At 38.6% G+C, this 15,274-nt stretch overlaps 2 protein-coding genes across 2 annotated transcripts; both read left to right on the top strand.

Annotated features, from left to right (window-relative positions):
* Window positions 1-583: 583 nt before the first annotated feature.
* Window positions 584-5,465, top strand: nudt9 (nudix (nucleoside diphosphate linked moiety X)-type motif 9). The gene is made up of 8 exons (XM_037688925.1): window positions 584-726; window positions 1,016-1,303; window positions 1,440-1,532; window positions 2,995-3,081; window positions 3,217-3,328; window positions 4,095-4,241; window positions 4,578-4,662; window positions 5,102-5,465. The coding sequence occupies exons 1-8, from the start codon at window positions 629-631 to the stop codon at window positions 5,245-5,247; spliced, it is 1,056 nt and encodes a 351-aa protein (XP_037544853.1). The 5' UTR covers window positions 584-628; the 3' UTR covers window positions 5,248-5,465.
* A 2,322-nt stretch (window positions 5,466-7,787) lies between these two features.
* si:ch211-11k18.4 lies at window positions 7,788-14,180 on the top strand. Its single transcript, XM_037688922.1, has 12 exons — window positions 7,788-8,063; window positions 8,425-8,536; window positions 9,123-9,216; window positions 9,399-9,453; window positions 9,790-9,930; window positions 10,280-10,440; window positions 12,151-12,249; window positions 12,343-12,488; window positions 12,596-12,767; window positions 12,841-12,953; window positions 13,583-13,667; window positions 13,746-14,180. The coding sequence occupies exons 1-12, from the start codon at window positions 7,946-7,948 to the stop codon at window positions 13,803-13,805; spliced, it is 1,356 nt and encodes a 451-aa protein (XP_037544850.1). The 5' UTR covers window positions 7,788-7,945; the 3' UTR covers window positions 13,806-14,180.
* The last annotated feature ends 1,094 nt before the right edge of the window (window positions 14,181-15,274 follow it).

Genomic DNA, 15,274 nt, shown 5'->3' with positions numbered 1-15,274 from the left:
TAATAAGGTCGGAAATTTTATTTTTTGACTAGGGAGCTTCTTACTGATATCTGTTTTTTTTTTTAAACTAATTATAATATGCTTCCCACAAACTTGAAAGGCACTCACAATCATAGGATTCAAGGTTCTTTATTGTCATTCGTATCGTATATGGTCACCGTAGGTACATGAGGTGGAATGAAATTGTGTAAACAGAGTCCCACATAGACATATATACGCTCACAAACGTGAGCTAACGTAAAGTTAAAATACTTCACCTAAAAGTATTTACCATGTTTACAACAAGAAAAGCGGTTTTGTACATTGCCACGATGTTTAAATGTTTAAACATTTTACTCTGTAAAATTTATTTTATTCCTGTGGTTCTCTTTTAACATCTTTTAGCGTAAAACATGTTTGTGATCTTGAGTGATTTTAATGTAAAGTTTATTTTAAAAAAATGTTTATAGTATTGAAGTGCAGACGTAATGCTAAAAGCTAAAACAAATTTTACAGGGGAGAAAATTTGTTACTATGGAAACGAGTTCAGCAGCCATCGTAAAGACGCGCCTTTGCCTACGTCATCACGTAAGGCGAAGCACTTCCTGGATCCTGTGTTGTTAGCATATTACAGTACAGTACTCAAGTAATGGTACTAGCTTCGAGGCCAAACTGGACTGGGACGATTCGTTTGGCGTTGACTCTTTGTGGACTACCATATACCACCTGTACCTCCGGAATATTAAGGTATGGATATTAAGGAACATTTACTCTAAAGTAAATGTTTATTGTCTTTAACCTTTTTTGGATTTACTTTAAAAATGTACACGTAAATCAGACCCTGACCCTGTTAAGCTGTACATTTTATGTTTTGTTTTTTTCAGCTTCATACACTTGTATTATAAAATATAGGTATTTGTCTGCATGGAGCTGATAATGTCTGTTGGAAAATGAGCCACGGAGCTGCATGGAGGAAAACATTTGAAATATGTGGAGTTTTAATGGCTCGTCCATCCTGTTTCTTTTTCTTCCTCAGGCCTGGATTCTCTTGTTCAGTTCCTGATTCCGTCAGAACTTGTGAAAACCTCACACCCTTCAGTGCCAGCTACTGCAGCCTTTACACGACCAGTGCCAGGACAATGCCATCTTCAAAAGCTCCACATGTAAAGTCCAGGGGCCCCCTGTATCCAGGGTCCAGCATCAAGCGCTTCCCTGTACCTGATGACAAGGTGGACTGGAGTCAGAAGTGGGCCGAGTATGATCCAGTCAACTACACAGACCCTGCAGTTCTGAAGAAGCCAGTCTGGGCAGATCCTGATATTGGGTGAGCTTTAATGCAGGCTGAGTGCATTTTGATAAAACTAGGAGTTGAACAATGAAATCTGAGAGTGTCTGTATACTTTTGTTTAAAATGAGAAGGGGTTTAATAATAACATTTTTGGGGAAAATTTATCTTTTAGCAGCTCTTTCTCCCCAAAGTTCAACACTGTGGATGGTGCTGTGGACAGGACAAGCTTTGAGGGAAGCTATCGAGTGGAAAATGGAAAGCCGCTGTAAGTTACAAAAATAAAAAGTTGATTTTGCCACTTTTTTATGACCTCTGATCAATAACACTTTAAGTCTGTGACATTGTTCAATTTGCTTTTGCACTGTACAGAGCTGCATATTAAAATAATAAATGATTATCTATTAGTGTCGTAGTAAACATCTAATGGGTCTTTTAATATTAATGTGCAAAACCATTAGGACAACAGAGCAGTTTGTGGCCACTTGTTCTTTAAAGCAGCCTTACAACGAGGATTTGCTGTTCCTCTCAATGCTCTTTACTGAAGACCCTGTGTACTGCAAACCCACACACACAGACCAGTATTTGCAGTTTGACTCCCATCACCCTTTGGAGCACAAGTTAGGAGTCATCAGGACTCTGTACCACAGAGCAGACAGCGTCCCCACTAACTCAAGAGCCAGGCAGAAGGAGAAATCCCACACAAGACAGGCTCTAGAGCAATGTGGATATCCTAACTGGGCCTTCCTGAAAGCAGAGAAGAAACCCAAACAGGACTCCAGTCAGCCATCAGGTGAAAAGGAGGAACCCAGACCCAGACCAGTGGTCATTCCATATATTGAGGGAGTATCAGAGAAACTGAGACGTTTATTTTCTAAACACAATGTCCCAGAGACTTTTAAACCCCAAAATACATTACGGCAAAGACTGGTTCATCCTAAAGATCCAGTCCCCCGACACAAACAGAGTAATGTTGTGTATGCTGTTCAGTGTCAGGAGGGTGATCAGTCTTAAATCGGGGAAACAAAACAGCCACTGGCCAAAAGGATGGGCCAGCACAGAAGATCAACATCATCAGGCCAGGACTCTGCGGTCTACACTCATCTCCAGGCCAGAGGTCACTCTTTCAGGGATGAAGATGTTCACATCCTGGACAGAGAGGAACGATGGTTTGAGAGAGGAGTAAAGGAGGCCATCTTTGTGAAAAGAAACCGTCCATCATTAAACAGGGGTGGAGGCCTCCGTGTTCAACTGTCCCCCTCTTACAATGCTGTGATTGCTAGTATCACTCAGCTCTCTGTGAACAGTAAACAGCCATCAGTGTGCTAATGATCCATTGTTAGGCTGATGGTCCTTCTGGAGCATGTGATCAGCTGGTTTTGGTTGTCAGCAGCAAAACTGGTTGATCCACCCTGAGACGGTGCTATTTAAGAGACTGAGCTGAATACAGCTCCTCAGACTGAGGAAGTCTCTTGGATGAGAGACGAAACGTATCTACTTTTTTTTGTTTTGTTTTTTTGAGTTTCCAGAGGACCAGATTGAACTTTTTTTTAGTTTTCTACCTGGATTATTGAGCATGCATCAGGATATCTTTACTGAATAGTTTTTGTGTTTGCAACATAGTGCCTGAGGCTCATTTACACCTTTCTTAGTAATTCTGTCATCTTCATTAATTATCTTCTCAAAGCTGTATGTTATGTAAGTTTGCAGATTTACTTTGTGTTCTTTAGAAATCCTCTCGGACGCACAGGGTTGACTGGAAGAGGTCTTCTAGGACGGTGGGGACCCAATCATGCAGCTGATCCCATCGTCACAAGGTAATTTTTACTGTAAATGTATGGGATATATTGGTAATGCTCACTTTTTTTCAAGTTTCAAATTTCTCTAAGCAGTTTTTGCTTGTGTGCTTTCTTATTAACATCTGAACGTTGACATATTTTTCTGTCTGGCAGGTGGAAGGTAGATGGAAGTGGAGCAAAGATCCATCACTCAGTGTCCAAACTGCCCATTCTGCAGTTTGTGTCCATCAAGAGAAAGGACTGTGGGGAGTGGGCCATTCCTGGGGTGGGTTTCTTTTACTTCTTTATTCATGTAGCAATATAAATGTATATAAAAGGCCTCCATCATATATTAATGTGACAATAAGGTATTTTAATATTTTATTTTATTTGATCAATTTTCTCTTTATTTCTCTACATTTATGTTTGTCTTTATTGTTTAGTAATTTTACAATTTATATTTAAATTAAGAAAAAAAATTGTTACAATTTTATGCATTTTTTACGTTATTGCTTTCTTGTATTTGTGATGCATCTTTGCCTATTTTTTCTTTTTTTTCCCCTCTCTCATTACAGTACAATTGCTTAGTTAAAATACTTTTTTAAAATGACCAAAAGAAGGAAAAGAGGGGGAAAACATTGTTAGTTATAAACTGAAGGGAAATGCAAACATAAATAACAGAATAAATTACATTTTTTGGGATAATTTATTGACATATGGGTGTATTTAAACTTGTTTTTCTCTTGTTTGTGAAACGTTCTCTTTCACTGTGGCTTTTTAGCTTTTATTGTATCTACTATTTCATTTTCTGACATAAAATTGTTTCTCACTAATCACTTTGCTCTTCTTTCATTTCCATGACTGTGCCAACAAATCTGCTGCTTTGTTCACGTTGTGGCTGCATTTAATCTACTTGGAAAAAAATAGGACAAAAAGAAGTTTGGCCTATTTAGACCTAAGATTTACCAGATTTTAACCAGAAATCAGTGATTAAATCCCAGACAGCGCTCACATGGTCCTGTGCTTTCATTCGTTGTCTGCTGGATTTGCAGGGGATGGTGGATCCGGGGGAGCAGGTTTCTAGCACGTTGCAGCGGGAGTTCTCGGAGGAAGCTCTCAACTCACTTTCAGTCGCAAAGGCAGAGAAAGTAGAAATCCACAAACGCGTCACCAAACTCTTCCAGTCTCCAGGGTTTCAGGTCAGTCGCTGATACAGACATCAAACGTGCATTTTTTTTTTTGTATTGTCCAGATTGTCTGTGTTTTTATTTTAAAGCAATCAAATGCTATATGCATCTTTACATCATTCTCTTAATGAGCCACAGTCAAAATAACCTTAAAAAACATTAAAGTTATCTCTTCAACTGTCTCTCACAGCCTGTGTATTCCAATAAATGTTTCAAAATACATGGTTTTTCTGACTTTTTAACCTCTTATTTTATAACGTTAATCGAATGGCCTGAAAAATGATATGGAAAAGCAATTTAAGAGATAACTTTTGAGCTTGTGTAAAATTTCCCTTTTTTCTCCTTCAGGTATTTAAAGGCTACGTCGACGATCCAAGAAACACTGACAGTGCTTGGATGGAGACAGTTGCTGTCAACTTTCATGATGAAGAAGGTATTTTCTACCTGCAGTTTGCTTTACCTCATGTTCACTTTTCTTTCTAAAGCTTGGCAGTAGCATTCCGTGCTGGTATGCATATTTGTGCCACCTTATACGACAAAGTTATAAAAGCAGATCAGTGTATGTGTTGTATGTCTCGGCTACTACTACATCAAAATTTAGCTTAGTATCTGTAAAACTACCATTTTTATGTCAATTAGCTCTGCCGGCCATCTTGAATCAGGTTGTCTCCAAACGTTAATCAGTTGTAGATGTATATCCAATGATTATTTCTTGAGAATTTCATTAAAATTCATCCAGTGGGTCACAAGATATTTTGTTAACAGACAGACAAACACACGCCTGTGGACGCACATGCATAGGCAATTGCATAATAATAAAAAATCCGGACACGAGTTGTTTCGCGACTGCTGAGATGTGTGTGTTGTTGCAGGTAACAGTGTGAGCGAGCTGCCGCTGCAAGCTGGTGATGACGCAGGCCAAGTCCAGTGGGTGGACATCGACTCGTCCTTCACTCTCTATGCGAATCACTCTCATTTCCTGCAGCTGGTTGCCAAAGAGAGGAACGCTCACTGGTAGCCAAAGGCAAAAGATGGATCTGATATAATCGCACAAACAAGAGCCTTAAGATCTCGTTTGTATGTAGTAAGCATGAACTCGGATGTGAACCCTCCTCTCTAACTTATTTATAATAATCTGATGTAATACTAGACACTTAATCTGCATTTATTAAATTAGCATTATAATGCATTAACAAATTATGTGATTCTGGGTGTAATATATGCTGAAATTATAGCAACAGGAGAATAATTTAACATGAAAGCAGCAACGTCTGACTGGTCCTCCTGCACTTTATCACTGTTTTACACAGTATTTCCTTCAGACTGAGCATCTCCAGACCAAAACTAGATTTTTTTTTTGCAGTAATATGTATTTTTGTTTTCAATCCGAGGGTGTCCAGTGAGGCTCTTACAGGAAGCGATGAAGATTCTGGCTGTAATTGGGCTTATTAAGTTGGAACCTCTTACAAGAAAAACTCTAATTAAATTAGAGCCGGTCCCAAGGAGGCGGCACAAATCCAATCAGCCTTCTTTATTTGCTCTTGCGGCGTCTCAGCCTACAAGATTTGCCTGCATGACTTGAAATTCATGCGATGTCAGGTTTGATCCCTGCACCAATGAAAGGGTAGGACGTTATTCTTCGACCCGCACTTTCAGCTCCATTAGATGGCATTGAAGTGTCTTTTAATCACCAGAACAGCGTTTACTGCAGAAACACTTTAGAAGTAGATGATGTTAGTTGGGACCTGAAGGAAGAGAGTTTTTCTAATTACACTGGCAGTTTTTAAGTTATTTTACTTGTTTCGTTTTTGGGGAAATAGGACAAAAATACAAACGAAATGTCAATGTCAACTGATTATATCTTTTTTTAAATTATTATTAAGACTTCATTCATTGAACTAAAGTGACTATAAATAGGGTGTGATGCCAAAATTAGTTCAGACATGTTTCCTAAACTTGCACTGACTTTTTGATGGCAGAATGTCTTCTTTGGTGGAGGGTTAAATTAAGTTGTATTAATTTATTAGTACAGTGATTTATAAAGTCCCATTCTTGTTCCAGTTTTACTTTAGAAATAGTCTTATCGTATGTCTAACATTTAAACATAGAAGCAATAACCTTCAGATGTATGTGCTAACCAAATGCTATGTCTTTAAAAATCTAATCAAATGTCTGATGTAGAAATCTGTGTCACATGTCAATAAAAACAATTCATGCACGTTTGATTTTACTGAAGCAAATTCAATTTATTTGTAGTCATATAAAGTTAAGTTAGTCTGTTCTATTATGTGATTTTTACCATTACAGAACTAGTACTCTGTTTTTTGTTAGTTTGAATAAGTTGTTTTAAATCCTTCAATAAGTTTAGTTTTTTTTTTCTTCACACAGCGTCTCAGTAACAGTTACTGAGTAAAATGTTTGTGCATTTGTAAAGATGAGTAGAACATACAGAGAAGTTCAAAAGAATAGTTTAAAGCTGAACATACTGTACAGTAGTTTGATTGCAGGTTGTGACTTGTTAAAAACAAGTAGCAAACTGAAATGATAAAATGAACAGTTTTTCATTTTAAGCAGCTTACATCATGACTTCCACTGCCAAAATCTAGACCAGGGGTCTGCAACCTGCGGCTCTGGAGCCACTTGCGGCTCTTTGGTCCCTCTGCAGCGGCTCTTTCAAGCTTTGACCAAAACTGAAATAAAACTAAATTTTATTGGTTGTTATAACAACAACAACAACAAAAAAGGGCCAGTTTTAGCTGTTTTCCTGTAATTTATTAAGCCAATATATGAATACTAGAAACATTACAAAGAGTAAAACATACTCGTTTTCACTTGACGCTTCATTTCTTCAAAGTAGAATTATGTAATTTTTCTACAATTAAAAAATCACATAATAATGCATAGTTTATTGTTTTAGTTTTTAGAAACTGGGCAAAATCTATGTTATTTTGTCCTTCTTTACAAGAATCACGTCTTTTATTTTGTCTTAAAATGTAAAAATATTAATAAATGTTAAAAATTGTTAGATATTTTTAGTTTTATAAAATCATCCCTACTGTCCAAAAAGCGCCCTCCAACAAACTTAAAGTGCTCCGTGGGCCACCAGTTGAGAATCCCAGTTGTAGCAGGTATTGTGGCTCTGGACACATTTAATTAGTGAACACAGGGGCAGAAATGGCTCTTTTGATCGTAAAGGTTGCAGACCCCTGATCTAGACATTAATGTTGTAGCACATGGCTGCCTGTATATTTATTACTCATACAACTGGGTTTTATTTTTTGTTTGTTTATTTTTTAACAATCGAGTTCTCGGTTTGTTGGATCTTTGAAATTAAACAACTGAGAAAAATAATTAAACATTTTTATTGCATTATCGCTATTGTTTTCTGTAGTAGATTTGATTTTTAAATCATAATTTTTGTAATTTGATATTGAAAACCCACTTTATGTTCTTTTTAATTCATTTTAAAGTGGTTGGTTCCAAAATGCTGGTCTGGAGGCTGCGTTCACATTAAACTACATTTCCCAAGAGCCTGCGCGACAAAAACGCGACGTCCTAACTGGCGACGTGGCTGAAACACCGGGTTTCAACAGACCGGGGTGATTCAAACAGACAAACCCGCTACTCGCTATACTTAAACTAAAGCTGCTTCTAGACTTCAAACGCCTCTAACAAGTATTTTATTTTAAACACTTGGACTACCTCACGGTGTAACCATGTCGGGAAAGGTGAAGAGCCGAAATGCCGCAAACGCAGACGGTATAGCCGGTGGTGTGTCCTGTGATGAGCGCATCTTACGGGATATTCATCAAATGTACATGGATTCAGAGAGCGGTGAGCTGAATGGTTCAAACACACTCTTCAGTCAGTCTGAACATACAGCTTAGGTTTGAAGTTTTATTTAATCGACTACATGTTAGCTTGCTAACCAGGTGCGGTAACGCAGGGGGCTAAGTGTTAGCTAACAGGGATTTTGTGGCTTGGCTGACGTTGCATGATTTGTCAAAGTTAAGTCACCCTCTGTTATTATCCTTTGAATTATCTTTGAGTCTGTGTCACTGTTTGGTGAGAAGTTCAAATCTGTCTCTCAAAAATTAGTCCCTCTTCATTCATTAGTTTAGCTTGACTCTTAAACAAATGGGACAATGAGTACATGAAGTGTTTTATTCTTTGTTTTCTGTTTCCTTTGTTGCAGGATTGATTCAAGTGGCTGAATCTGTTGGTGTGAAATTGCTACCACCCAGGAAAAAAATCACAGTGCTGCTGATGGGCAACCACTCGGCTGGGAAAAGTTCCTTCATTAATTGGTAAATAAACTATCTGCAACATGGCATTAACTGCAGCCACCAAGATGGAAATATAAAACTTTATTGACCTATAGATTCCAGTTATCTCCCTCGTGCTTATGGTTTTGAACAGCATGTACAAATTGTTCCAAGTTCAAGAATCTTTTATTACCCCAAGGGACAATTTGTTTCACAGTCAGTAGGCACATAAAACATCCATACTAGACAAGACATTGAGACATTAAAATAATAGTACAGAAATCATCATTCCTTGAGAAGCCTGATCTCTACAGGGATAAATGAGTTTTTCACGCTGTTCATCATACATCTGGGCAGCAGATATCTGCGTGCAGATGGAAGCAACCTGAACTCACCATGGAGTGGGTGATCAGGATCTGCCAGAATCAGCCTGGCCTTGTTCACTGACCACCTCTTGTGTAGGTCAGTGAGGTTCTGTAGGGCTATACCAGAAGTCTGGCTGCACATCTTGACAATCCCCAAGAGTTTATTCCTGTTTTTGCATGTCAAAATTTATTTTGGTTTCTTTCCTCTTGCAATGATATACTTATATTGATTTATTATGTACTTGTTTGTTTTGGTTATTCAGGTACGTGGAGGAGCACATCCAGCGCACTGGAGTGGCCATTGAGACCCAGGGATTCAGTTTTGTCACAAGTGGCCGCAAGAGAGAATCTCTCACGGTGAGCACAGCAGCACGTCATTATTTTTTTAACATTGGTTATAATTACTAAACTGGGATTCAAACTGCTTTTGTTCCAAGTTTGTCATTTAAAATGTTTTTATTTATTTTTCTTGTTTTCTATACTGAACATCTGCTTTGCACACAATCTCTGACAAAATGTGGTTTTGGTGGTTTCTTTAGGGAAATGCAACACTTCACTTATATCCTCACTTCAAGGCTCTGCAAGAGTTTAAAGGTGAGACATTTTAAGTTAGACTTACACCAATCTGAAATTAGGTGGAATATTCCTATTCTTAGCTGCACATTTTAAAGACTTAAAACAACACAACTTGACACTTTTCACTCATTGCTTTTCCAGTTCTGCGCCAACTGGAACTCATAATGTACCAAAACGATTTAAGTTGTAGTCACACTGTGGATAACTTGTAGACGAGTATTTCTTGTTGCATTAGATTATATTTTGATTATGTGACGTTAAAGTGTTTTATTTTTTATAATCAACAAAGATGAATTGTCTTATTATGATCACTGCTTATCTGTCATGCTCTTAACTCTCTGAATTAATTTTTAGGTGTAACGGAGTATTTGAGCACAGAGATCTGCACGTCCCGACAGAAACGGTTCAGCCTGGTGACGTTTGCCGATTCCCCAGGTTTGGTAGATGGTGACATGAAATATCCATTTGACGTGGACGAAGTTATCCTGTGGCTTGGTGGGTTGCAGTTTTTTGTTCTTTTTGACTGCTGTGATGTTAAGACTTAGATTTTAGGCAGCGGTTTGTTTGATGCGCTGATGTTACCAAAGAAAAAGAAGGCAACTTCTTTTATATTTTATTTAGCTGAAGTCGATGTGAAACACTTGTGTACCTACTGCTATTTTCTCCACTTGAGTATGAGCTGCTCAGTAATCTTCTTTAGCACAGAACCATCTATTTTTCTTTTCCAAAGAAAACAATCATTTCAGCTGAATCCGTTTGTCACAGTTCATTAAATTATGTGCTTAAAAAAGGGGGAAAGAAATGGTAATAAGTTTGACATTCTTGTTCCATGACTTGCTTTCAGGTGACCTTTGTGACCTTATTCTGGTCTTCTTTGACCCCATGGGTCAGGCCCTGTGCAAGCGCACGCTCAACATCGTCGAAAGCCTGAATGAAAAACACAGCGATCGACTGCGTTTTTATCTGAGCAAAGCTGATGAAGCCGGCGGAGAGTCAGACAGACAGGTAAACAGATCTGGTTGTGCTTCTGTTTCGTAACACAAATTAAAAATGTGAATGATTCATTAAACAGACTGTGAAATGATGAAAGGAAATGTCAAAAAACACAGATTGATAAAAATAAATGCAAAGATCAGTCTGACTGAAACAACCTTTAGTTGTGATTGGTTAATGTTGGAACAGAACAACAGGCATCTCAGAAAATTAGAATATTGTGTGGTGGTTCTGTATTGTAAATTGGTGTCACACCCTAATCAGCTGGTTAACTCCTGAGCTACAAGTGTCTCATTCCTCAAATCCAGCCGCTCCTGAACCAGAGACATCAGAAGCAACTTACCTGCCGAGGAGAAAAAGAACTGGACTGTTGCTCAATGTCCTATTTTCAGATGAAAGTTAATTTTCATATCATTTGGAAATCAAAGTCCCAGAGTCTGTAGGAAGAGTGGAGAATGCCTTATAGACTCTGCGGCTGTATAAAAGTCTGCAGCAAACTCTGTTTGATGCTTATTCCATGACACATTCAATGACATTTAGGCCTGTCACAATAAACAATAAATCAATTAATCTCATAATAAATGAAAATTATCAACATAATTTTTGTTTATCGGCTTTATCGTTTACTCGCGTCTCTTTACTGAAGACACTGGACGACAAAAGGCTCAACTCTGGTGCTCTTCACTGACCCCTCCCTTTCTCTTTTCTCTTTAAAATCAATTTTAACGAGCCAAAATCACATTTATGGATCGTTAAAAGCAGCTAAGCTGAGGAGCTAACTTAGCTAAGCTAACAGACCGACCTCTGGGAAAAACATCCGTCTTGTCGTAGTTCCAAAATTCACGGTTGAAACCTGTGCCTTCATCTAAAAAGTTGTTTTTCTCTGCAAAACGAAGCTGAGAACTTTACTGATTTATTTTTATTAAAAGCTTTGTGTGAAAATGCTATGCTAAAGAGCTCAAACCACATTGAGCACCTGCCATTTTGAGCACCGAATAAAGGAAGGCGAGCCAGCCATCATGTCAAGGGGCCTTCCTCCCATTTTTTTTTTTAGAGGGACACACTGCTGGCTCCCTCACTATCCATCCTTCGGTTCAAACAATCTTTTACTGCCATCCAGTGGTCAAAAAAAGATACTACACACAAAATTAATCAACATTTCTTCTTATATTTGACAATAATTAGTAATTATTGTCAAATTTAAGAAGAAATGAAATAAATTTGACAATAATTACTAACTCTCAAATTTCAAACAATATTATTGTTTATCGCAATAATTTCTGAGACAATTAATGGCCCAGCCAAGTTTGTTATCGTGACAGGCCTAATGACGTTCCATGGCATGTTCCATGCATTGTGTATCTCTATGTAATCTGTCTTGAATGAGTTCTTGCAAGTAAAACTGGTTAAAAATCTTCTGCCATCGAGCGTGGTTCTTTTATTTAAGTTAAATAGAGGATATTTTTATCCATTAATAATATTAAAATTTTTTTAGATGCACCTGTAGTATAGTGTAAAGTCAAAGTCAATTAGGAAAATTAAATGTGGATTAAAATTGTGAGAAATTCTGTCTAGTTTTCACAATCTGACTTAAGTTTAACACTATCATCCGTGTTGTGTCCATTAGAGCCTTGAGACTGTAATTGTTTTTTCTTTGATAGTTGATGAATTCATGTTTCAATACCTACAAGAGAAAATGACTGTCTTCTTTCTGCATCACAGAGAGTAATGATGCAGATTGTGCAGGAGCTCTGCAAGCGGCCAGGGCTCAACAAATGTGGGTTTGAGATGCCCACCATCTACATTCCCAACCCGAACAAGGTAGGAGTTCGTCTGTCTTGGAGCTCCACGTGGATCGTTTTAAAGTCGCTGTCTGTTCATTCCCTCTTCCTTCCTTTGTGTTTTTGTTTGTAGCCCAGCCGCTGTGTGAACCAGATCGAGGACGTTTGTCGTACGATCGAGAAGACCATCAACCAGACGGTTCAGAATACGCTCAACTCTCTGGAGAGGGACTGTGAGCTCATTGGCGAGGCCGTCGCAGATAAACTCAATAATGACCGGTGAATAATGGACACACCCTTGATTTTTTTTTTTTTTTTTTTTTTTAATTCATAATGTCAAAAGCTGGCTTCTATCAGAGTATAACCTCGACTGTTTGATCTTGCAGACAGACCAGTTTGGAGAACAGACGAGCGCGTTGTAAGAGCTGCTTCCTGACCCTGCTGGGTTTCAGCGTCCCTCTGGCTTTGTTGGCTCTGCTGATCCTTGGCTCTGTGTCTCGGGAGCTTCTGGAGATGGCACTGGGCCATGAAGGCACTGAGGCCCTCTCACTCTACCTGGTGAGTGTTCAGTACTGATCTCTTGTGTTTATTTAAGCATTGGACCTAAAATAAGTGCCTTTGTTTCACTCAGACTCCCATAGTGAGAGTATACGAGTCCCTGACTGGAGAGCAGCAGCTCTACGTCTGCGGCGGCCTGGTCCTTTTGTCCTTCCTCCTGCTCATCTTGGCACGCTTCTCCTTCAGGTGGGAGACGTCAGTCTGCTCAGAAGCTCACACGTTTTTATTTGTGATACTTTTGTTTTTATCTCTGACCTAACTTTACCGTCCTTCCCAAGTGAACTTTTTTTTTATATATATTTCTTCTTTTATGTGGGTTGACTTCAACATTTAGTTTCAGAGGGAGCATTAAGAAATTAGTGAAAAGAAATGGATTTTAATGTCCTATACGCATAAAGTTAATAGAAAACACATTTAGTGTTTTGTGTATTTAAAACCATTTAAAACAAAGGGAAACAAACCAAAAGAATGCGTCTGGGTGCTTGTGACTTTTAATGTCCGTTATGTAAAAAAAAACAAAAAAACAAAAAAAAAACTGTTTCCAGAAACATGAGCCCTGGAGTCAAACTGTTGGTCCATAAAAGTCCTTCAGGAGCCCATATAAATGAAGACCACTTTTACTCTTTGCTTTTCACAGTAACACATTTTAGATCACAGAAGCATCCGAAGGCTTTTCCCTCAGAATTGCTTAATTTTTTTGTAAATAGTTTGTTGTTTAGCAGCTGCACTAATAAATTACAGTCCTTCTGTTTTTAGGGTGTTTTCCATGTTTTTCTCCAGACTTTAACAAACTTTGTGACTCTGATTCTTCACAGGACTCGCTCGACTCTTTCGGGCAAACAGAAGCGGCAGCTTCAGGAGAAGCTCGAATATGTTCAGGAGGTGGTGAAGAGCAAAAAGGTACCGCGGTTTGTGTCCGATCCTGAAACGGTTCTGACAGGAAATGAGCTCTTCTAATGGTCTGTTCTCTCCCCGTAGAAAAAGCTGTATGAAGAATATTTACGCCAGAGCGTCAGCGATCACGACATGGACTTGTGAGGAAAACGATGGACATTCCCACCATGATCTGGGACCTTTATTAGCCACGGTTTTACACCAAATGACAAGTCGCACAAAACCAGCCAGCCATTTGTTAATTTTTATTAAAATCGTTTTCAGAGTTTACCTGTTGGACCATGTTGAAGCTGTTACAAACACTACCTGCAGACCAGATGAATATTGTTACGGATTAGTTCTTGTTAGCACTTGTATCCTGTGCCTCTGCTCAACTCTAAGGAATTCAGGAAAATGCCACTTTTCAAAAAAAGCTCCCCAACTATTTATACTAACACGAAGCACTGATTTCCATGAGTCACTTTGTATGAAGACATTTACCAGCATTTTCTACAATGATTTCCAGTTCTGTAACTATCATGAATTAGTCGGTTTATGAATATGTAATTATGTGCACGAATCATGCAGGTTTGGTTGTTTGTCAACAATTAGAACTTGCATCAGTGACCAACTCGACTGTCTGTACTTTGTCTTTATTGAGATTATGTTTTCGTTACAAGAGAATAAATGCTTTTCAAGTAACTTCATTCTGACTCCAGACTTTTACACTACGATCATCTCGTCATGAGAAACGAGTCAGTTTGGTTTATTTATGTCCAGTTTTTCTTTCTTTTGTTTGAATTTTTCCTTTATTTGTTTTTAGTTTGTTAAAGTTTCTGTTTTCATCAGTTACCTGTAGTTTGATTCAAATGGGGTGTAAATGTCAGTCACCGTTTTGCTTCTAGCCAGACTTTTGAAACTTTGAGCCTTCAATACTTTACTTTTAGCTACTGATACATTTAGCTTCTGTGATACTGTTGGCTTTTAGCTGGTCTTTTGCTACTTTTTGGCTATGGGTTTAGCTTATTTTCGTTTTTAGCTTGTGTTTTAAGGTTGAGTGGTGGCACAGAGGTTAGAGAAAATCGGAAGGTCGCCGGTTTAACTTCCCAGACCGACATTAAAATGTGGGTGGGAATGGTGAAGCACCCTCATTTGCCCCACCCTGGGCCCTCAAACAAGGCCCTCAACCCCCACCATCTGCTCCCCTGGGCATCCTAGATGGAAGCTCCCTGCTCCACGCAGAGGGCTGTGGTAGCTCGGTGGTCCGTGGTTGTTTTGATCAGAGCAGAGTTCTGCCATGCACCCGAGCCACAGAGCCTCTGTCTGCATTCAGTTCATCTTAAATCTTGTGCAGCGATGATTGCTCGCTGGAATCTGCAGCAAACTTAAAATTAAAGCGCACAAAACTAAAATATCTACTCTTCTCCAGAAGCATCCTGTTGGTTGCCTTCATGCACTTTTAACCCAAAGCTGCAAATCTTAAACACTTGTCAGTAATACCAGTAATCCTCCACCAGAGGGTAATGTTATTTTGTAAAGGTGATGATTTATCATTACACTGACTTTAGGTAACAAATTGTCTTTGTGACAGGCGGCTGGTGACAAAAATAAACAAATCTAAGAGTACTTTTATT

Source organism: Nematolebias whitei, chromosome 15 (genome assembly GCF_014905685.2).
Source record: "Nematolebias whitei isolate Nwh7 chromosome 15, NemWhi1, whole genome shotgun sequence".
Taxonomy (NCBI): domain Eukaryota; kingdom Metazoa; phylum Chordata; class Actinopteri; order Cyprinodontiformes; family Rivulidae; genus Nematolebias; species Nematolebias whitei.
Note: the sequence above shows the minus strand (reverse complement) of the source record. Positions and strands in the feature narration are given on the sequence as shown.

Excerpts from the sequence above, each read along its gene's own strand:
- si:ch211-11k18.4 (XM_037688922.1), top strand. The coding sequence starts at position 7,946 with ATGTCGGGAAAGGTGAAGAGCCGAAATGCCGCAAACGCAGACGGTATA. Across the intron at positions 9,217-9,398 it reads GCAAGAGAGAATCTCTCACG|GGAAATGCAACACTTCACTT; the intron begins GTGAGCACAGCA and ends TGGTTTCTTTAG. Across the intron at positions 12,954-13,582 it reads TTGGCACGCTTCTCCTTCAG|GACTCGCTCGACTCTTTCGG; the intron begins GTGGGAGACGTC and ends GATTCTTCACAG.
- nudt9 (XM_037688925.1), top strand. The coding sequence starts at position 629 with ATGGTACTAGCTTCGAGGCCAAACTGGACTGGGACGATTCGTTTGGCG. Across the intron at positions 727-1,015 it reads TGTACCTCCGGAATATTAAG|GCCTGGATTCTCTTGTTCAG; the intron begins GTATGGATATTA and ends TTTCTTCCTCAG. Across the intron at positions 1,304-1,439 it reads TGGGCAGATCCTGATATTGG|CAGCTCTTTCTCCCCAAAGT; the intron begins GTGAGCTTTAAT and ends TTTATCTTTTAG.